Source organism: Piliocolobus tephrosceles, chromosome 8 (assembly GCF_002776525.5).
Source record: "Piliocolobus tephrosceles isolate RC106 chromosome 8, ASM277652v3, whole genome shotgun sequence".
Classification (NCBI taxonomy): domain Eukaryota; kingdom Metazoa; phylum Chordata; class Mammalia; order Primates; family Cercopithecidae; genus Piliocolobus; species Piliocolobus tephrosceles.
The window spans coordinates 20,640,402-20,663,355 of record NC_045441.1 but is presented as its reverse complement, the minus strand read 5'-3'; the positions used below and the strand labels follow the sequence as shown (position 1 = coordinate 20,663,355).

General features: G+C 52.6%; 1 protein-coding gene across 3 annotated transcripts in view; it reads right to left on the bottom strand.

The window, feature by feature from the left end:
• The window catches only part of CRHR2 (corticotropin releasing hormone receptor 2), a 33,312-nt gene extending 10,810 nt beyond the window's left edge, over nt 1–22,502 (bottom strand). Inside the window, exons 1-5 of one of the 3 annotated variants that reach the window (XM_023188395.1) lie at nt 22,442–22,502; nt 17,945–18,070; nt 3,187–3,272; nt 1,491–1,600; nt 1,035–1,152 (exon numbers count right to left, since the gene is read on the bottom strand). In XM_023188395.1, coding sequence (XP_023044163.1) covers nt 1,035–1,152; nt 1,491–1,600; nt 3,187–3,272; nt 17,945–18,070; nt 22,442–22,502 — 501 coding nt within the window. Of the gene's footprint in view, nt 1–1,034; nt 1,153–1,490; nt 1,601–3,186; nt 3,273–17,944; nt 18,071–18,207; nt 18,510–22,441 lie in introns of those variants that run through there. The other 2 variants (XM_023188393.2, XM_023188394.1) reach the window with 2 other exon arrangements.
• Between the last annotated feature and the right edge of the window lie 452 nt (nt 22,503–22,954).

Below are 22,954 nucleotides of genomic sequence, written 5' to 3'. Positions count from 1 at the left end.
GAGCCCCTCCTCCCAACTCTACTTTTCCTCCATGGTTGATGATGTTCTATTAGCACAAGCCCACGTGGGAGCTGGAAGGCGCCCTCAACTTGAGTGAGCCTATTTGGTTCTGAGGCAAGGTTCTTTGTGGGATCATGTTAAGGATCACACCGGGCTGGTGTCTACTAAGGCACACGCCACCCAAAGGAAATGTACTGAGAAGTCTCTAATGGTGTGCCACAGGGCTCTGCGATGGCCCAAAACTAGTCTATACTTTTACAATGGCTTGGACACAGTACACAGCAATGCACAGAAATCCAGGGTGGAGAGTTAGCATGTGGGATAGCCCGCTATGTAGAGGTACCATCACTGCATGTGACCTTGGCTAGTCACTTAACCTCTGTGAGTCTCAGTTTCCATGTCTATGTAACGAGGAAAATGATCCCTGCTAGTCTCATTGGGATTCAGAGAAAGCTCAACAGAGGTTAGTTCTAGCCTTTTTCTCAAAGGGGTCTTTGAGGACATCTGAATCCACAAGACGAGGAGTGGACTAGGATAAATGTGTCTGGAGTCAGCTTTGTGAAGCTTCCAGCCTGGCAGCTTCCTGCTCCTCCCAGCCCAGCTCTGGTGGGACAATGGCTAGGGTGGAGGCGAGCTCAGGTATGGTTTTGCACCTGAGCCACAGCCCAGATGACAGCATTCTGGCCAGGGGTCAGCCAAGGAGCAGCCAGAAAGTCAGGTGTCACCAGCTGAGAGTAGTGGGGACTAGTGAACATCAGTCTCTGTGTGCAAATCTCCAAGGGGTCTGTCTCAGAGCCTGGAGAGAGTACAGAGGATCTATTCTCAGAGTGGGAGCAAGAATGGGGTAGAGTTGCAGAAGCTCAACATTAGGAAGAGCTTGTAAGAGTAAAAGCTGCCCAGGAAGAAGAGGGCTGCTTTGATAGGTAGTGAGTTCCCTGTCAAAGGAGGGGTCTAAGCAGAGAGCAGACAGAGAGATGGTGCCCCCAGAGCCCAGAGTCCCCCAGGTCTAGCCCCGAGTCTCCCCGAGCAGTGACCTCATTGCTCTCGTGCACTTCATGGTCGATGAGCTGCAGCAGGAACCACATGACATTTCGCAGGATAAAGGTGGTGATGAGGTTCCAGTGAATCACATTCCGCAGACAGCGGATGCTCCTGTGGGAGGTGCAGGTCAGGGGTCAGCCGGGGTCAGGGGTCAACTGGGACTGGGTTCACCCTGAGGCCAGGTAGAGACTCAGGGTGAGGGCAGGGCTGCACTAGGAGCCACTTCCCACCCATGGTGGCCACAGTGAGGCCTCTGAGTCCAGCTCCCACTCTGCAGCCCACATGCCTGCTGGTGATCTATGCCCTGGCACCCCACCCAAGCCCCCCCTTTCTCTACTGGCCCTTTTATCTGCTGGACCCCAGAATGGAGGTGAGAATGTCTGGGAGAGGTGAAGGGGGTACTGTAGGAGGAGGGAGGAGAAGAAAGCAAGGCGGAAAGGTGGACTCACCGCAGGGCCAGGAAAAGCAGGAAGGCAGCCATCAGGGCTGCCACAGATACGCAGTGGCCCAGGTAGTTGACGACAAGGGCGACGCGGTAGTGCAGATCGTACTTCCTCTGCTGGACAGACAGACGTGGGCAGGGCAGATGGGGGCATGGGCATGTGGGGGTGGGGCTGGGGACTCCAGCCATGGCCACCTCTGCATCCTGACCTTGGGGGCAGAAGTGCTCCAGCTGTCATTGCCATGCCTGGCTCTTAGAGTTTGTTCCTATTGGCCCTGGGTGGCTCTTGTTGTGATAAATGGCTGTGGTCAGGCCTTCCAACATGCATTTATTTTTATTTTTTTAGAGATGGGGTATCAGTCTGTTGCTCAGGCTGGGTTCCAGTGGCTATTCACAGGTGTAATCATAGTGCACTGCAGCCTTGATCTGCAGGCCTGAAGCAATCCTCCCACTTCAGTCTCTCAAGTAGCTGGGACTACAGACATGTGCCACTGTGCCAGGCACCAACATGCATTTTTGGGGGCACATTTTGAGAGGTATGGGTACAGATTCTTTTTAAAAATTCTAGACTCTAGCATGCCTCTCCTGAGTTTAGTCTCAGCCCAGATCTCAGCTGGCTGAGTGACTGAGGGTGGGTTAATTTTTATCTCTGGACCTCAGTTTTGATGTCTGTACAATGGGGCCAACTTGCCATCCTGCCTCAGAAGCAATGGCCTATGGGAGGCCTGGGGTGGGGTGCATTGAGATTACTCTGCCCTGGAGACCACACGAGGGGGTGCACTGTCTATAGGGAATTTAGAAATTTTATTCAAACTGAATAAAAGTCAGTTGACTTTTAAGTATCACCAAGTGTTGGCAATTTGAAACAAAGTCAGTGATGAAATACTCCTTCCTGCCAGGGAGAGCCACCCCTCCACCCTACCCACCCCCTGTGTTGATTCTCCACTGCTGTAGGGGCAGAAAGAGGAGGTGAGAACTGAGGGCTGGAGGCCTCCCTGCCCGTTGAGTGGCCTCCCTGCAGAACCCCTGTGGCTCACATTTTGCAGAATCACTTTCTCAGGGCGGGTGAATGTTTTTCTCTCTCAATTTGGACTTCATTTGGGGAAAAGTCCCAGCCCCACTGAGGACTGTGCTGGGTGATGAGGAGGGGACAGAGCTGAGATGTATCCTTTCAGGTCAGGAATGAGGCGTAGCCTCAAAGGGAGGAGTTCGGTGCCTCAGCAGCACCGAATTGAATTCCAGAGCAAGAGCTGGAGCAGGGCTCCAGAGAGGCAGAGCAGGACCCAGCTTCCCACCGGGACAGCCCTTGTGGGGCTGCATTTGTTTCCATGTGGAGTCACAGAATCAGAATGTCAGATTGGGAAACGGAGGCCCAGAGGGAGAGGAAGGTGTGCAGCCACACAGCGTCTAAGATGTTGGGAGCATTGATTACACGGTCATTCCCTTTTTGTATCACATGCCACCTTGGCTGTATCCTCTAGCAGCCCAAGCTCTCTTGAAGGTAGGACTCCATGTCCCCCTTCTCTACTCCTCTACAGTATCACTGAGCACAGGGCAGGACACTGGGGGCAGGGGCAGGAGGTACAGAAGGGAGTGGCTGGGTGACACAAGGATTGGTCTGCCCCCCTTGGGATCCTCTGTGTTCAACCTGAGTCCTAATACGTGTGTGAGGCCTGGGGTCGCAGCAGGTGAGGGCCACTCACCTTGTCATCCAAAATGGGCTCACACTGTGAGTAGTTGATCTTTGAGGCCCACGTCCCATTCTCCAAGCATTCTCGATAGGCATTCCCTACAAAAAAATGCCAACTGCCAAGAGTCAGGTCACTCCCCTCCTCAAGAACCCTCCCTGGCTCCCTAGTGCCCACAGGATAAGGTAAACACATCTCAGCTCTCCTAGGGCAGGAAATACAATGTGCATCTGAAAGTTTACATGCAAGCCACTTATGTGAAAATAGCACAAAAGACTCATCTTACAAGATTGCTAAAGGCATGCTAAAACCCATTTTAGACACAATCTTTGACTAACACTTTGTACACTTTCATTTTGTTCATTTGCTTCAAAACTGAATCCAATTGTGAGCAGTGGGTTATGCCTGAAGATTCCCTGCTTTCAGCATGCCACATAATTTACATCCTCATCTCAATTGTTTTATATTTGAGATCCATACTTCACCAATATCAGCATTTCCATTTTAATAATAGCTACCATTTACATAGCATGTGTTTCCCATGTGCCAGGTCCTCTTCTAACTGCTACGGATACACATTCAATCTCTACAACCACCCCATGAAGTAGGAATTAATATGAACCCATTTCAAAGAGGAGGAAACTGAGGCACAAAGAGATTAAGCTGCTGGCCAAGGATACAAAGATGACAAGAGGATTCAAACCCAGAAGTTCTGGCTTCAGGTCTTCTGTTCTTAACCTTTAGGCCATATCAAGTAGTGGCAAACAGGAATGAGTGAATGCTGGGGACTCAGGGCTGGGCCGCTGCCCTTGGGCTGCTGCTGCCTGGGAGGCCACCACATGATGTCTCTAAATGTTCAAGAACCAGCCTCTGTATTCAAGTTGGAACATGATGTGTGAAAAGACGTTTCAAGGAGCATTGTCCTGTGCACGCAAGTGCAGGTTTTGTCAAGGGGGAAGGTAGGAAAGTTGAAAAATGCTCATATTTGCCTTTCTCTCTATCTCAGCTCCAACTGTCAAGGTCTGGCTCCTAAGACACCCCCTTCATACGCCAGCTCCGGTCAGGAAGAAGTCCTTCCACCTGAGAAGGCCCGGAGCTCTCCAAGCCTGCCTCTGCTCTGCCTTCCTCACTAGTGTGTTTCTGACCTCCCGGGTGGGTTACAAATGCTGAATGTTCCATTGTATGGGGGTGATTTGTACCAGGGTTCATCTCTCTGACTAATGGGCAGTTGTCTGTGAATTTTTCTTTTTAGCGTATGTTAGATATACAATGTAAAGCTAATTAAAATAAATAGCTCGCAGATCACAGAGTTGCAGAGCTGGAGGGGGAACCTTAGGTTGTTTTTGGAAGCAGTGTGTTCTGAAATAATTAGGTTTACTTAAAAACCCACTTCCGTTGAGCCCGATGAGTTTGAAGCACTGGAATTGGGAAGGAGCACTTGCCAAAGAGCAAAAGCAATGGGGAAGATTCTATTAGCTTAATTGTTTTTTAGTTTGGTGCCTGGAGCTCATCCATTCTTCAAACCCAGGGTCATGACTGGCCTATTCCTTCCTCCTGGGCCAAGGCCCATCCCTGGCAGGGCCCTGCCCTCCCCCTGCCAAGTGAGTCACAGAATGCCCTGGTCTGATGCTGATTCTGACTCCCAGGAAGAGGAAGTCGGCTCCCCACCCCTAGCCATGGTGCCCAACTCCCCAGGTGGGCTCTGAATTTGATACCTGGGACCATCTTTTCTTACCAACATTCATGCTCATGAAAGGGAGAGGCTACCTCAACTTCTGAGGGTTGGTGATGGTGATGTCACCGACCTAAAAAAGTAAGTGTGTAAGGAGGGTAAGTTCTTTTGTGAAATGAACAGTCCCTCCCTGATGGGGGTTTACAGTGTCTCTGAACAGTCTATGTAGGTGAGGCAGACCAGAATCCTGTCTGTGTTTCAAAGGGCAGAAAAATTTATCTTCTATGTGTTCATAAATATTATCTAGCTTTCCTAAAGCTCAATGCTAGGCCCCTTCCTTCAGGAAGACCTCCTTGATTGCTTTCACTCTATAGCTCTCTCTCCCAAGCACCTCCAGTCCTGACCACCTGAGCTCCACACTCCAAACCTTGCCCCATGACCAGCCCTGAGCTGTCCAGGTGAGTGAGTCTGATCACTCTGATCAGTGTGGGGGCTCCCTGAGGACAGGGCCTCAGAACACTTGTTTCCCAAATATGATATCCTGTGGTGGCATTGATAGTGGGGTGGACTTGCAGGTGGGAGGGGGTCAGGATAGAAATGCTGCAAATCAGAGACCTTTCCTCCCCTCACACCAGTGTCCATGGGGTCCCAAGTTCCATGGATTCTTTCTCCTCCTTTTCTTTTTCCAGAGTTCACTCCCTTCCTGCCCATCCCTCCATCTGCTCTTTAGTCTTCTTGCCTGGACTGCCACAACGGCCTCCTCTCTCGCCTCCCTGCTTCTTCTCTTGCCACCTTGACCATGTTGATTCCTGCTTAAAAGCCATCAGTGGCTGTTTATTGCTCTCAAGAATAAAGTCTAATTTCTTAGCATGATAGTCAAGGCCCTTGATACACAGGCCCCAGCCTAGCTGCCCTGACCCATCTCCAGCATTCTGCATGGCCACTGGCATTGGCACAAACAGGCTTGGCACATACCCTCTTTGTGTGGATCCACCTCTTAAAACACCTCTTCCTTCTTACCCACTGCTCACGGATGAACTCTTACCCATCTTTAACCCACTCTCAAATGCCACCTCCTGCATGGAGCCATCCCCAACACCCCTAGGTCTGAGGCAATCCTTTCTTTGTTTCCCCCTCTATCCCTTCTCTTCTCTTGTAATGTAGTTTTTCCACTTTATTGCCCTTGAACCACAATAACACATACATTTTGTATTATAATCCAGTACACACACACACACACACACACACACACAGAATCCAGTTTCAAAAAGCAAGATTTAGCTTGAGCACAACTGTACTATTTTCCTATCCAGCCTATTCTAATGCCTTCTATTCATTTCACACACAAACGCTGATCATGACCCACTACATTGACTCCACAGTCCACTCTTGTATCACAATCCATAGTTTGAAAAACACAAATTCTGTTTTAGTGCATTTGCTGTAATTCACTATGAATTTCATGTCTTTGGACCTAATCATTCTTTTCTTTGGTACTGGACTTGAGCTCCTTGGGGACAGACAAGTAAGTAGAAGCCATATTGGAGCCACCAGATCTCCCTCAGGACAGAGCCACTGAGGAAATGTGGGCTGAACAGAATTGACTCAGACCTGCTGACCCCTGGGAAAGCAGGTAGGATGCAGTAGTAGGAAAGGGCTTCCCTCTCTGGCAGCCCAGCCCCGCCTGCAGATAAGCTTCTGGCCACAGACACTGGGTATCAAAGGACTGGAGGACAGATGTGCCCCACTCTTCGGAGGAGCTGTCTACTGTAGCTAATGAGGGCACTGGGCCCTCAGGCACAGCCTTGGACAGGAGGGAGTAAGACGGAAAGAATCCCCTCCACCCCCTGGAAACCACAGATGGATGGGCACACACTCTGAGGGCAGATGGCAAGGCTAAAATTGTGGGGCTGGATGCAGAGAGGTGGGTGTCCATTACCATAGCAACACAGGTGCCCCTGCTGAGGATCAATGCTGATGATGTGGAGTGTGGGCTTCCAGGGGCATTAGGGTCTGAATGATGCAGGCAGGGTCTTCTCTTGCAGGACCCTGTAGTCTGGGAGACCTGGTTTCCATGCTCAGAGTGGCCCAGGCCTGCCAAAAACCCCCATTACAATGGTCTCTCCCCATTTCAGATGCTGACACTTTGCAAAGAGTTCCCAGTTCAGGCAGTTACTTGGGGTGGTCCTGAAGCCTGGCTAGGACACGAGAGCTTATATTCTAGCTGTAGTAAGTCCCTTCCCTCTTAGTCTCAGTTTTGCCTCTTAGAAAAACTACAGTAAATTGATTCTCTATGATGTTTGGCATCTCAGGTGTATCAATTATATGTTATGTGGCCGGGCGCGGTGGCTCAAGCCTGTAATCCCAGCACTTTGGGAGGCCGAGACGGGCGGATCACGAGGTCAGGAGATCGAGACCATCCTGGCTAACACGGTGAAACCCCGTCTCTACTAAAAAAAAAAAAAAAAAAAAAAAAAAAATTATATGTTATGTGAGACTCCCCAGTCTACTAAATGCCAGTTAGCATCCCCAAGCTATTGTGACAACTCCAAGCATCCTGACATCATCTTCAAATAGTTGGCACTTCTATCTCTGATACCATCTGGAGAGACATGGACCATAGGAGACAAGGACCATGAGGGGCTATTTTTGGTGGTAGTTCTGGGGGAAGGAGTACAAGGGACAGGGGTAGGCATGGGGAAAAGAGTGAATGGGACTGTGGTGAAGCACAGCAATGGGGTCATTGGCTATTTGGAAAGAAAAGTACAGGAGGAAGTGAGGGAAAGGCTGGATATGGTGGCTCATGCCTGTAATCCCAACATTTTGGGAGACCAAGGTGGGTGAATTGCTTGAGCCCGGGAGTTTGAAACCAGTCTGAGCAACATGATGAAACTCCATCTCTCTCTTAAAAAAAAAAAAACCAGGCGTGGTGGTGTGTGCCTATAGTCCCAGCTACTCAGAAGGCTGAAGTGAGACGATTGCTTGCTGGGAGGCAGAGGTTGCAGTGAGCTGAGATTGTGCCACTGCACTCCAGCCTGGGTGATAGAGTGAGACCCTGTGATGACGATTATAGAAGAAGAAGGAGGATGAGGAGGAGGAGGAGGAGGAGAAAAAGAAGAGGTAGTACTAGTAGTAGTAGTGGTGAGGGAGAGAAGGTGATGACATTGAGGTGGGGAGGGCCGGAAGCAATATTTACAGAAGGAATGAAGTCACCACATGGGATCGGAACTTTCAGCACCGCGGACAGCGTAACTCCATTCTTCATCCCTGCCTATCTCTAAGGTTGGGGACCTCGGAGAGCTCCTAAGAATCAGCCTTCCCACCTGATATTCAGACCTTGGCCCTGGGCCCGGCCCAATGAGGTCAGGCTAATTCATGCCCCTTTTCAAGGCCCAGCTCCAGCCCCAGTTCCTCCAGGTAGCTTCCATGACTGTTCCAGCTCCCCAAGGGTCCAGCTGCTTATGTCTGCCTGGCTCACGCTAGGCTGGGATTGTTCTTTCACTGACCCCTGTAAAGGTGTTGTACTTTCCTAACCAGCCCAGGTTCTCTGGAGCAGAAGTTTGCCTTATTTTGTACAAGGCTGAGAACCCCTAAAGGCATGGCCTGGGTTGCTGTCATTTCTGGCCCTTTCTTAAGTACTGCACAAAGCTGAGCACACAGGATCTCAGGATGGACCAAGGCTGGTGCTGTTTCCTAGGTTACTTGGGAACTCATCGAAGGTAGGAGGCTCAGAGTGGGCCTGGAAGACAGTCTGCCACCTTGTATGCCCATGCTCCACCAAGATGCATGGCAAATACAAAACAGTCACACACGCAGGAGGAAGCCAGATCACACGACAAGACACCACGGGTAGGCTGACCCAGCTGCCAAACTGCAGACATTGCAGTCCAACCTCACATGGGGGAGCGGTGTCAGTCTCAAACAGCAAACCTGTGGGCACCATCCTCCAGGTTCCTGGCGTGAAAGCTTTGACTGTTCCAAGGGAAGCAAGTTGGAAACTGAGTCATGAGGCATCTCCTTGGGAATTAGGAAGGCAACTTCTGCATCTGGTCTGGTGGGACCCGAAGAGAGAAAATGACATGTCTGGGGTCACTCAACCACAAAGAGGCAGAAGATCTCTCTCCTCTGGGACACACTTCCTCACAGGAGACCTTGGAGTTGGTGTACCTAGGAGAGAGGCTCTCCCTATGACCCTGTGTTTCAGCAGGTGCAGCCAGTTATGCCACCTCTTCAGTGTCATTGCCACTTAGTGTCCAGATCCCCAGAAGATAATACCTTAGGGGCCAGATATTCCACTCTCAATTCCTTTTACTGCCTGTAGTTGGGCCACTCCAGATCCAGCCATCTTCTTGTCTGGCTTGGGGCCTAGTTGGGAAATCTTTGGCCTTGACTTTGAGTCACCTTTCTTACCTACTTTTTTGAGATAGGGTCTCACTCTGTCACCCAGGTTGGAGGGCAGTGGTGTGATCTTAGCTCACTGCAGCCTTGAACTCCTGTACTCAAGTGATCCTCCTGCCTCAGCCTCCTAAGTAATGGGACTACAGGCATGTGCCACCATGCCATGATAATTTGTTAATTTTTTTTTTTTTTTTGTAGAAATGGGGTCTCACTATGTGGCTTTGGCTGGTCTCAAACTCCTGGCCTCAAGTGATCCTCCTCCCTCAGCCTCCCAAAATGTTGGGATTGCAGGCATGAGTCACAATGCCTGGCCATCTTTCTTGCTTTTTTTGGGAAAAACCTCTCAGACAATGTCTCCTCCCAGCTTGGCCTCCACTTCCTGGGCTGGATTGCTTTTCAGCCCCAGTTAAGAGACTTTTCAGGAATTGTGGCCAGAGCTGGGGTGGTCAGACGTATAGTCCTGGTGCTAACAGCATGGTTTTCCTGAGCTTCCCAAACGAGGTGCATCTCCTTGAGTCAGTACCCCACATTGTCTGGAGGCCACTGCAGGCTAAGGAGGACTGACCAACGTTGAGGCCCACCTTGCATATTTCTGTCTTGATCCGATCACAGCAAATTGGTGGTCAGAGAGGAACAGGCAGCTGGTGATGTTCACCCAAGCTCAGACCCAGACTGACATAGAAGTGCTAGGTTGAGTTTGGGAGTCTACTATTGCCAACCCCAGCCAATGGGTGGGAAAGGCATCCCCAGGGCCCTTTGTTGGTGATGTATGAGATTCAGGCCAGGGAGCTTGGATTCCTTTCCTTAGTGTTGTATGGACACAGCTCTCTGAACCTCAACTGCCTGTTCTGGACCTCCAGAGAGCCTCAGCTCCCTATTTCCACAGGACTTTTCACTCACGGTGCCCTGCCATCCTTAAGCAGGATCTATAAGCATACTTAAAGGAGACAGTGGGGAAACTGAGTCATAGAGGCACTGAGCAGTTTAATGAAGACCATACTGGGTCTATGAAAAAGGGAAGGGGGAGCAGAACCCAGCTCACTGTGTAAGCTCTGCCCTCCCCAAAGAAGGGGCAGTGGGAGGAGGCCCCTACCTCATGCTCCCGCCTCTACTGTACAGGGCTCCCTCCTTCCAGCCATCCTAGCAACGCTCAGTGGGCTCGTCGCCATGACGCCGGCCTGTGGAGGAAGGTGGGGAGAGGACGAACAGAGGACCCCTGTGGTAGAAGCTGCCTTGGAACTGAGAAACATCACCAGAACTCATCAAGTCCTCCACCCACCTGGTGCAGATAAACTGAGGTCTGAAGAGGGGAGACAACCTGCCCAAGGTGAGAAAAGCAGTCAGTAGGATGGCCAGAATTAGAACTGGCTTTCAGTTCATGGTTCCTGTGAAGCAATGCAGGGAGAAGACAGCTGGGGGGGCAAGTGGCTGCCTTTTTCTACAGGCTTTTAGGGACCAGACCTTCTCAGTCTAGATAGACAGACTTCCCCCTCCCAGGACATCCCCAGAAACCACAGCATTCTGGGGGCTCTCAGAGACGGCAGGAGCCCACCACCCCAGAATGAGGATAACCATTCTTGGTGTGCGTGGGACTCTCCCCTCCCCAAGGACATGATGGCCTCTCCTTCCGGGCCCCAGGCCACCTTCAACTCCCCTCCCCTTGCTGACAATGTCCTAGCTGTCCCCAGGGAGCCCCAAGCAGCCTCATGTCCCCTGAGTGCCATGGCCCCACGAGGTCAGCATGTTCGCTGTCCCCTTCAAACAGATAAGAAAACCGAGACTTGGACAAGGAGGGCCCTGCTAGTCCCTCAGTGAGTCATGGCAAACCCAGGACTTAGATCCAGCCCTGCTGAATCTGAGCCCAGGTTCCTTCCACTCTCCCTTGCCCCAGCCGCTCTCCTGGCAGGTGCTGTGTGTGAAAGGGACTGCCTGCCTGACTCTGGAGCACCTGGTGGGGGTGGGCAGTCAGAGGGGCCCAGATGCCTGCACCTGGGGCCCAGACAAGAAGCCCTGTGGGGAGCTCCCTGAGGGTTACTGAGATGGGGCTCCTCCTTTAGTCCTTTTCCAGGGATCCAGGCTCTGCTGTGGCATTGGTGGTAGGGAGTGCACAGGGAAGGATGCTGGGACCTCTGACTTAATGAGCAGGAGGTAGGAGAGGAAATGGCCAGAGTATTCTGGTCCTGCACCAGAGGGCTATGGACAAACAGCCAGTGTCTCTAAAGCCAGCAGAATTGAGGCCAACATCTTAGGCCTCCATGATCTGGCTTCTGCTTCCCTCCCTCCTCCTCCATTTCTGCTCCCACCCTCCCTTCCATCTGACACATCATTAGCTCAATTTTTCAAGGTACCGTTCAACAAGACTTTCTCCATGAAGTCTTCCAAACTTACTCTCCCTTCCTCTTGGAATAATTCCCTTCCATGTGCTCTGACTGTCTTCACTGCGCTATTTTACTTGAGAGCATATATTAAAAAGTTCTCTTTGAGGGTCTGCCTGTCACTGTTTCTAGAACAGGAGCTCCTGGAAGGCAGGCTCAGGTCTTATGCATCTTTGAAAACCTTGTCTCTAGGCTCCTCAATGCTTTCTGGGGGAAAGGGTGAAATACAACCTCAATAAGGGGTGAGCCTGAGCAAGATGATTAGGTGGCTGGAGGATTCCTGGGGAGAGCAGGAGACAGGAAAGATCAAGATGCATGCAGAGGTGGGTAGAAGCTAGAGCAGAAGCCAGGAGTTTCCAGAGCCAGCAGAGGCCTATCAGGGCCCAGACTTGCTGTAGGACTCCAGGCAGCTGTGTTGCCCTCTCCTGGGCAGTCATTTCCTACCCTTAGGGGAGGGGAGGGCTGGACTCAGCGTATAGAGGGCTCTGCAGCCGGGCAGCTCTGGGGTGTCAGGATGGCCACAAGGGCATCCACTTCTGCTTTATTTCTCTTCCTTCCTTCTTCTCTTAGCTAAACCTCTGTGATGGCTGTGCCTGTCCCGCCTTCCCTCTCTCCCAGCAGGGAAGTTGTTCTCACACATGGAGTAACTTATGGGCCTTCGAGAATGGAATAGAGTCAGGGCAGGATCAGGTCTCACTGATGTCTGAGAATGCAGACCTAAGTTTCCGGATTTACAGCTTCTACTTCTTCAACCCAGAGGGCAGGGTCTATCTGGGGTCCTCCTGAGGCTTGCACTCCTGCACTGTGCCTGTCCTCCACAAATGTGGCATCCCAACTGCTCCAAGACCTTTAAAGTTTACCCCCACTCCCTCCAGAAAGCCTCCCAGGAATGTCCCGGTGTCCACCAAACCCCTCTTCCTGATCTCTGACTTGATTTGCACCAGCCTGGTTGATAAGCAGCCTGGAGCTTCCTGAGGGCAGGTCTCAGCCTTTCTTATCACCTCTGGCCCTGAGGGCTGAAGAAGGGATTAAGCAGGCAGACCCAATGGGAGAGACTCCTCTGGCTGGAGACCACTCAGCTTATTTGTTTCCATTGTAACACAACCAGTGTTTCAACATGTCTCTAGAATGGGGTTCTGGGAAGTGGGGACCCCTAACCTCCCCATGTGACTAGGTTAGATGGGACGTCCCTTCTTCCCCTGTCCTGGCAGATGCCTCAGTAGAGATGACCCCAGCCGTTCCCAGTAGGACATTGTGGAGCCTGAGGTCAAGGAGGCTGAGGCTGAGCCAAGCTGCACTTAGTGGTTGCACAGAAGGAAAATGGACCATGGCCAGGAGGGAGGTGGCAGGACCCTCCTTTGCAGCCAAAAGGACCACAGGGACAGGCAAGATGAGGTGCAGGAGGAGGGCAGATAGAATGAGGGGTGTGAGCGGTGAGATGGTGGGTTTGGAGATGGAGCCGGGGGACGGAGAAAGCAGTAAGGAGAGATGGAGAAGGAGAGAGAGAGAGAGAAAAAAAAAAGAGAAACTGAGAAGGACATAGAAACATACACACAGAAACAGAACCACACAGAGTGAAAAACAGAAACAGGGAGACAACGAGAGAGACACAGAGACAGAGATGTGCACAGAGATGGGCTCAGAGAAGTCCATGTGGAATGGGGAGAGGTGGGAGGAAAATGGAATATAAGTGCCCCACTTCTGGCCAAACCACTTCCATGCTAATCCACCTCCTTTCTGCCTACAGATAGGGAGACTGAGGCCCACAAAAGGGATAGGACTTGCCCCGATTAAATTGCATATGGACATTAGGATTGTTTCTAGCCACCCAGGATTTGAACCTGGGCTCGGGGAATCCTGGGGGAAGACCGAGGCTACCTCCCCACCTAGAGCTAAAAATGCCAGTTCCTTACTTCCCAGGCTCCCTTGTAGCCAGAGCTTTGGCATGGGACCTGGGGCTCCACATACTCCCCCAACCATCAGATGCACCTACCTGAGGGAATTAGTGAACTGGGGGCCCCTAGATGGAGACAGGGAGAAAGCCTCTCCAGAGATAACTGCAGAAAGCTTAAGACTCCAGGTTGGCCAGGTGCAGCGGCTCACGCCTATTCTCCCAGCACTTTGGGAGCCAGAGACAGGAGGATCGCTTGAGTCCAGGAGTTGAAGACCAGCTCTGGCAAAATGGCAAGATCCCACCTCTACAAAAAATTTAAAAATTAGCCAGGTGTGGTGGCATGTGCCTGTAGTCTCAGCTACTTGGGAGGCTGAGGCAGGAGGATCGCCTGGGCACAGGAGTTTGAGATTGCAGTGATCCTTGATCATGCCACTGGACTCCAGCCTGGGTAGTAGATTGAGACCTTGTCTCAAAAAAAAAAAAAAGACTCTAGAGTAGTGGTGGCAGCGGTGGTAGCAGGGATGTGTCCCACCTAGTGGCCAGGGCTGGTGGTGTTGGCAGGGCCTTTCAGGGACACGGAGGTCCCCTCACTGGGCCAGCTCTGCCCTGTGTTCTTGGCTTGGGGCCCCAAATCTGGTTCTCTAGCCCACTCCGTGATTCCATAAGCTCTCCAATAAATTTTTTTAAAACTTCTTCTCTGCTTAACCTAGCAGAGTTGCTTCTTGAGAGGCAGCAGAACCTGGGTTTGAATCCTTGTTCTGTTATAAGTGACTTAATTGCTCCACACCTCAGTTTCCCCAGGTGTAAAATGAGGATAATGCTATGTCTCTGTCACTGGATGGTGCAAGGATTAAATAAGTTAAACCACAGTACAAACACATGGAAGCTCAGCCACTGAAGTGCCAGCACAGGTTGTGTAGAGAACACCCAAGGAGACTCGTGTGCTTAACTTGGCTCTGCCACTGACTAGCATGTGTGGCCATGCACTAGTCCCTTCCCTTCCCTTGGCCCTGCTGCATCTGGAAATAGCTCTGGGTAAGATGGCTCAAGGCTCTGACCCAGCCTCCCAAACTCACACACTGTAGCTATTTGCTAACCCCACATCCTGAGGACTTCTAAATGCCTTATCTCCACTCTTGGTGCTCTCTTGAGCTTTTCCCAACCCAGCCGGCTGCTTTCTGGACACCTCCACTCAGGTGTCCCTCCAGCTCCTCAAAGCCAACACATCCCCAACTGTGCTCAGCTGTTTCTTGTGTGCCCAATGCTTTACCTTGCCGTTTCTCACCATATCTTGTCAATTTCAAATGCCCAAGGTTGCTGGCATCTTCATCCTCATTTGCTCCCACAACCTATAGTCTACCTGGCTCCGTGCAGAAGTCCCCTTACCTCTCCTTTCCCTCCAGAGGACAATGTGCTCCCAAAGCTGAGCTCCCCTGCTCACAAGCTCACCCAGGCTCCCTCTCCAGATGGTGAAGCCCTGTAGAATGGCCTGCATCACCTGACCTCCATGCTCCTCCCCAGCCTCATTGTTTCTCCTACTCCCTGTTCTCTATACAACATTCACTCCTCCCAAGGCACAAAGCCCGGCCTCTCTCCATGCTTTGCCCAGTCACCTCAGCCTAGAGGGCCTCTCCTGTGCCTATTACACACTCACCTGCTAAAACCCAAACTGTCCCCAGAAGCCCAGCTCAGAGGGCTAAGTCCTCCCTGATCCTCCAGGCCAGAGGTATGAGTCTTCTTTCAAATCTCTAAGCTCTCCTCACAAACCGAATGCCTCTTATGGAGGCAGTACTGCTCCATGGTTAATAGTGAGGGCTGTGGATTCACCTGCCTGCACTGGTGCATAGGAGCTGATTAGGACTTTGAACAAGTTACTTCATGTGTCTGAGACTCAGTGTTCTTGTCTGCAATATGGGCATAAAAGCAGTATGTATCTCAGAGGGAGTGTGGGTGAGTGGGATTATGGATGCCTGAGATATGGATAGAAAGCTCTCTCAGTAGCAGCTGGCACCTGGAAAATGATCAACACTTGATAGCTTTGTGGCAGATTCTCTGTGCTCAGTTGTGTTAAAAAAATTGCGGAGACTATTATCTAAACTGCTATCCCCACCCGGGCGATTCCTGCTCTCTAAGGAATGAGGCTTCAGTGGGGGTTTGGCTATAGCATAACAAAATTGGGGCAGGAAGTGGAGCCTGAACGCTCCTGTTCTTCCCTTAGGCTTCTCATGGAGTTTTCTCCCTCTGTCATTCTTTTTAAAGGAAGGATCCCATGGAAAAGGCAAACAGAGAAGAAGGAAGCAGCATTGATGTGAAGAAAGGGGAGGAGGGAAATCAATCATGTATTTCCACAGCCATTAGCAGCCTTTGCTCTTCCCACCTGGGCTGACCTCATAGGTGCTGGTTAATGGTAAGTGATCCCCACCCTCCACCAGCTCCTCTCATTCTCCAGCAGTTGCAGTGCCAGGAGCACTTTGGTCTAAATGAAGAAAATTGTTCATTAGATACCAGGGGCTAATTGGCCCTACTTTTACCAGCCTGGGTGGTGCGCAAACATTTTATCAGCTTCTCATTAGACTTAATTGATATGAATGGCCTGATATGTGCTGTCTGCAGCATCTTTGGGAAATCTTCCCTATCACCCACCCCCACCCCAATTCCACAGACCTTGTGCTTCCCCCCTAATCAGGGCATTCATCATTCTGTTCTTTTTGTCTGTCGCAATTGTGAGTGAGAGTCTCAATACAGTGCCCGTGCAGTGGCTGGCACATAGTGGGTGTTCCACAAATTGACTGAATATTACTGTACTCAGTTCAGCTATGAAGAAGAGACCCAGGCCCTGCCCTGGGAAAGGGGGGCCTCCAGGCCGGTTGGGGAGAACAAGGCATAGCCCAGGCTGGAGTAAGAACCAAAGCAGAGCTCCCTGAGGTTCACAGGCTGCGGGCTAAGATGCTCCATCACCCCACTTTACCCTGGATGGCCCTTAATCTCCGGGCCCAGTCTGAATCAGGCACGCTGATCTCCATTGCCCCACCGCACACAGCTCATGGAATCCTAAAAATACAGTTTTATAAGGTCAGGAATAGGAAGGTACAGGGAAATCATTCCTTCTGCTTGCACACCTCCTAGCTTGAGGACCTTCCTTCCTTCCAGGGAGATCTGTTTTAATCATGGATAGGAAGCATGTGGTCCCTGGGCCCACCAGAGCCCTCAGCTGGTGCAGCCAAGGGAATGCAGCTTGACATCAGGTGCAGGTGCATCTCTCTTGCCTCCTAACCATCCCTCATGGCAAAGCCCTCAGCCTCAGCTTCTGAAAGCTTGTGTGTGTGTGTGTGTGTGTGTGTGTGTATGGGTGGTGGAGGTGGAGCTGGGCCACCACTCAGACACAGACACTCTCAGATGGCGTCTAAGGATGTTTCCAGGATGAGAGGCTTCAGACAAACAATCCAGATAGGGTCTCAGCGTGCTTGACAACTGGGGTCCAGCTGGAGATGTGAGGGGGCTTCTAGGTGGGGCAGTGATTTCTGCCCCCACAGCCTCCTGCAGACCACACGCCTGGCTCCCATCCCATTGTTCCACAGGGCACAGACAGGCACCTACAGACATGTACACACCCAGAACCCACACTGAACGACCCCACCTGGAGGCTGTGTAACTCCAGCAACCTCTGCTGCCCTTTCCCCCAGAGCCTCAAGCCAGTCCGTGACTTGCCAGGAGGAAGGCAGGCACAGGTTGTTCTCCTTGAGAGGTGGTGTTGGCGGTGGGGTGGGGGTAGGGGTGGGGGCTGATTCAGACACCAGTCATCGTGGGGGCGCAGGAATAATGCTGCCCACAGCCCCTGACTCAGCCCAGCAGGTCAGTCCTGGGACCTCGGATTAGGGAAGATGCAACACCCCGCACCCTCTGGCTTAGCATAACCTAGGCCTGCATGTCCTTCCCACAAAATATGCGCTCGCCCCAGCCCTCCTGCCCTCCTCCTCTCCACTTTGGTAGTAGGATCTGGTCACTGCACTCACTCTGGGGGATTTGGGACTTAGCATATCCGCCCTCCTGGGACAGGTCCCCGTCCTGGGCAGGGGAAGCATTAGCTAAACAATGAAGCCCTAATGGGGAACTTCAGGCAACGGGAACCTACAATGAGGGAGGGAGGTTTACACTCCAAGAGGAGGAAGTATTTCCTTCTCCCCTTTTTGGGCTGTCACCGCATGGAGCACGGGAATTGTGGGCAAATCACTGGCTTACTGAGGTTAGACGCTGTATTGGGGGTAGAAGCAGAAGGCGCGCCCCCAACATTGTAAGGGGTCCTTAACGCCAGCGGTCTGCGGTACCAGGGCCCTCAGCTGCTTTGTGCCGCTGGGTCCGGAATCCTCTTTACTCCCTAAATCGCCTTCCCTGGAGGCCGGTATAGAGCAGGTAGCGAGAGCCGGGGGCACTCACGGGTCGTGTTGTACTTGACGCCGTTGAAGTACTCGGGGCACGGCCTCTCCACGAGGGCTCCGGCAGCGCTGCGGGGCCAGCACGTTCCGATCTGGTCCAAGGTCGTGTTGCAGTAGGAGTAGGGACCTGGCGGCGCGAGAGAGCGCAGTAGGGCTCAGAGGGGCCCCCTGGGACGCCGGGCTCTCGGAGCGCGGGGTCAGGGGCGCATCCAGCGCTCAAGAGAAGGAGCCCGCGCAGCCTCCGACCTCTCGCCTCCCGCCTACCCTCGGGGTCCAGGGGTGGCCCCCAGCCGTCCAAGAGCAGCTCTTCGGCCAGCGCCAGGCTGCAGTTAACCTCCAGCAGGCTGTGGAGCAGTGCCGCGTCCATCGCGCCCCGCAGCCGCGTGCGGAGAGGGAGTGGGAGTGCGCGCTCGGCGTGGCTGCGAGGGAGTGGCCGCGAGAGTGAGCGGCAGAGAGGGCGCGGGGTCCTGGCCCCCGCCAGCCCAGCCCCGGTCTCCCGGGCAGCCTCTGGGCGCCGCCTCCGGTCGCCCAGAGCTGTCAAGTGGGGACCTTCCCGGAGAGGAGCTGCGGAGCGCACCCAGCTGCGGGTACAGCCGCTCCGCCGCGGCCAATGGCGGCGCCGGGGGGGCGGGGCCGGGCGGCTCCTCTCGGAGGGGCTCGGACTCCAGCCCCCGGCCCCCCACCCTGTCCAGAGTACGGCTTCGCAGTTCCCGGCTCTCTTCCACTCGCGGCGTCCAGAGGAGGGCTGTGGGCTGGAGAGCGTGGGCCTGGGGTGACGGAATGCCCCGTGCGGGGATCGCAGGCCCCAGAGCTGCAGGGGGCAGCAAAGCGCTCCCACCTACCTGCCCGCCTGCCGGAGGAGAACACTGCAGCTCTCCTAACTGAGGGGCAGCCGCGACCCAAAGTTGGAAAGCTCTCCGCCTGAGCTTCCCCTCCCTGAGCGAGGACATTGGAGGGAGGCAGGGACTGAGAGCCCATGGGCAGATCTGCACCCTCCAAAAGCCTCTATAGCCTCCTGGAAGGAAATGGATTGGGGAGGCCTGGAGGGAAGCAGGGAGACACCCAAGAGTCTAATGAGATCAAGAGGCCTGAGTAGGTTGAAGACCTTGGATCAGGCTGTGGAAGCTGGAATGGAGAGAGATTTCCGAGGGGCAGCCAGACCTGGTGAGGAGGAACTGGAGTGGGTGGCTGGTTTTAAGCAGGAGCCCGGAAGCCGGGATAACACTGGGTCTCCAGCTTGAGTGACCGGGTGGCCATTTAATCAGATGGAGTAAGTCTAGGGGAGAAATTGGCTGAAATTATCTGAAAGGCTTTATACACCCGGGTGTTGGTGCCCTGGGCACCAGAAAGAAAGTGAGAATGTGTCTCTCTTCCTCAAGGCTTGGGCAGGGCCTCACCTGACCCTGGTTTCCACACCAGTAGCGGGCAGGGGCCGGGAGAATTAGGCCCCACAGCAGGTGTGGAGGAGCTGAAAACTTTCCCAGGGAACTTGCTCAGGTCCCCCAACCCCAGACTGCCTCCTTGGGGATCTGCTGTGGCTGCACTCTCAGAGTGCCCAGGGCAGGCCTGCTGTGTCTGCCTGCTGAGTGGGGCATCCGGCTCGGGCAGCAGGGCCTGGAGTAAGGCATGCTTCCACTCAGGCTGCGTTTTGGTCCAGGTTCTGATTCTGCTCTCTCTGCCATGGTACCCCAGGCAGGACTCTTGCCCTCTCTTCTGGGGCTTTCTCCATCAGTGAAATCTTCCCCGAGGCCCCTCTCAGCTCTGAGACTCTCTGGTTCTGAGTTATGAGATGGAGAGACTGGGGAATACATACATATGTGTTGTGTGTTTCTATCTTTAGAGGGCAGGGAGAGCTGGAACCCAGTCTCAGGAATGAGTCCTGTTCCCCTGCCATCCTCCACATAAACCTAAACTGCTAGGAGAGGCTGAATCCACCATGAACCAGCACCATGCCCTGGGCAAAGAGAGGCGAAGCGGCAGGCAGGCTGCTTTTGTGTGCTCTGCTCTCACCAGCCTCCATATTAATGGTTCTGTCACTGCCCAGGCAGAGCGAGCGAGGCCACACTAAGACCAGGGCTGAGCCCTGGAATCTCTCCAGGGCCTGCTGACTGGCAGGTACAAGGTGCTGAGCACTCAGCCAGGTCTATCCTCTGCCTCCTGAATGGACAGTGAGAGCTCATGCTCAGCTCTGGGCAACTGCAGAGGTAGAATTTCCTTGGTCTTCATATTATCCAGTGCCAGGAGCAGGGGAGGACCTCGGCAGACTCCTACCCTCTGTTCCTAGACTGAGCCCTGTTAACCGAGGATCCCACACAGGCCAGAGTATGGCTGGCCAGGTGAGCCCATGTATTCACAGGGAAATAGTGTCCCTCATATACAGGGGACGGCCCTTTACACAGCACAGTGCAGCACAGAGGAAGGGAGAAATCCTAAGCCAAGCTTAAGTTATTAACCTTGTTTGTTACTGGAGCCACCACCTGGGTGTCGCCTAAAGTGTACCACCTCCTGAGATGCAGCTATGTCCAGAGGTGGTGTGCTCCCAATGACCAGAGGCCAGGGACTTCTCATCTCATGCAGATTTCTGCAGAACGGAGGGTTGGCCTGAGTGAACTGGATCACTCTTAACTGGGAAAGCTCGTAACAGATGGTTGGCCTGGGTGAACTGGATCACTCTTAATTGGGAGATCTCACATACCAAAGATTCCTCTGGGAAGTAACCATTTCAGTGGCAGAGTCAAAGGCTGTTCTGCATCCTGAATGAGCAGTTGGGGTCTGAGCACAGACCCACAGACCCAAGGTCCCCTGGATGTGGGGCCATTATTTCATGGATATTATTATAGGCATAGTTGTCATTCCAGATGTGACACAGGGAAAACTAGAAAAGGTAGCAGTTTGGGAACAAATTGATTTTACAGCTCACTTCAGTGTATGCAAATAGGTAAATGAGGAGGAAATTGGGAAGAGCCCCAGACTTCCCTCAATTTTACTAAATCCAAGTACAAACAAACAAAGACAGGGGCCTTTTTGCTAACTAAAGAAGCAGAGGTAGATTAGAGGCTTTGGGATAGTGATGGATTCCCCGGGCTGCAGGCCAGCCCCATCCCAGCTGGAGGCCAGGCATTAGGAGATAAGTATTTGGAACAGTTTGTGTCTCCCCAAGCTGCTGGGGACATGTTGGCAAATAGGTTCAGGGAAGTGTGACAGGTGCTCGGGAAGACCCCTGTGTACCATAAGCAGCAGGGTAAGGCAGGTGCCTCTGGTGCCCTGTATCCCATCCGATGACCCACCTCTGATGTCAGCTGTAGCGGCAGTGGACAGTTCCAGGCCAGCTCAGACACACTTGCAAAGCCTACTACATGGCATCAAACAGGCATGTAGGCACAACAGAATCGCACACAGAACCACAGTTATGCATCTTCACCATAAACACACATTCTCTCTCGTTCATCCCCTACCACTCAAATGTCAACTGGAAAACAGGATTTAAAGGCACAGGATGCATCTTTGCTTCTCTAAGGGACTGTCCTTGGTTAGACTGCATAGACAGGGAGTCTATTCAGGCACAGCTGGAACAGTCGTGATGTTTCCTGGGAATTACGATGGGGTTGCTGAGGGCGCAGAGGTTCCAGAGGGGCCTGAAGGTGCCTCACTCTTGCCCTGTAGCACTGGAGACAGGGGTCCCAGGCCAGGCACCCCCTCCTCACCCTATCCTACTCCACTGCAGGACAGAGGAAGTGGCCTGGTGTCTTCATGTCAAACCATGGGACTAAGCTGTGGGGACAGAAAGGACCCTCAGTGACATCCAATCCCATATTCTTGTTTTACAAATGGACAATAGGATTCCCAGACAAGGAAAAGAGGTTTCCCTCCCCTGCTTCTCCCAGGCCGTCCTCATCTCTGCAGCAGCCCAAATGGGCTCCCTGTCTCCTCACGGCAGATGAAACGATGTTTTATAATTATGATCCTGTCACTCTGCCTCATAGGAGTTCCCCCACCCCATTGCCCTTGAGATGGAGACCACCTCTTTGGTATTGCAAAGAAGGTCCTTCATGATCATCTATTCCTCATCCTCACCCTCCTGCTTGATTTGAAAGGCCCTCCAGAACAATGTGTCATTCCTGGGAACCATCTTTGGTATTGCAAAGAAGGTTCTTCATGATCATTGTTCCCCATCCTCACCCTCCTGCTTCATTTGAAAGGCCCTGCAGAACAATATGTCACTACCAGGAACCATTCGCTATCTCTGCTCCTTGTTTGTGTTCCTGTACTGGAAATGGCCTTACAGCTCCACACTCATCCTTCAGACATGCAGCTCTTTGGTGACCCCATCTGCTGGGTGCTGGCCTATGTCACATCCAGGTTGCTTTTTATTCATTGTCTCATCTACCAGCCCATGCCTCCCCAAGAGCAGGGCTGGTCCTGTTCACTAACCCATCCGCAGCACCCATTGGAATGCTCTAGGCTTCAGCCCAGTGAATCACTAAGAAAGAACAGATACCTTGGCAGAAGAGCTGAGGAAAGCCCAGGACCCTGTCTTCGGGCCACGGCTCTCTTCCCATTTGACCAACCCCGGTGTATGTGTGTGTGTTGCATTGAGGAATTATTTCTTTTTTTTTTTTGAGACGAAGTCTCGCTCTGTCACCCAGGCTGGAGTGCAGTGGCCGGATCTCAGCTCACTGCAAGCTCTGCCTCCCAGGTTTATGCCATTCTGCCTCAGCCTCCCGAGTAGCTGGGACTCCAGGCGCCCGCCACCTTGCCCGGCTAGTTTTTTTTTTGTTTGTTTGTTTTTTGTATTTTTCAGTAGAGACGGGGTTTCGCCGTGTTAGCCAGGATGGTCTCGATCTCCTGACCTCGTGATCCGCCCGTCTCGGCCTCCCAAAGTGCTGGGATTACAGGCTTGAGCCACCACGCCTGGCCTCATTGAGGAATTATTTCAAGGTATCTTTGAATCCATTCGGATTCTTGGCCAAGTGCGGTGGCTGACACCTATAATCTCAGCACTTGGGGAAGC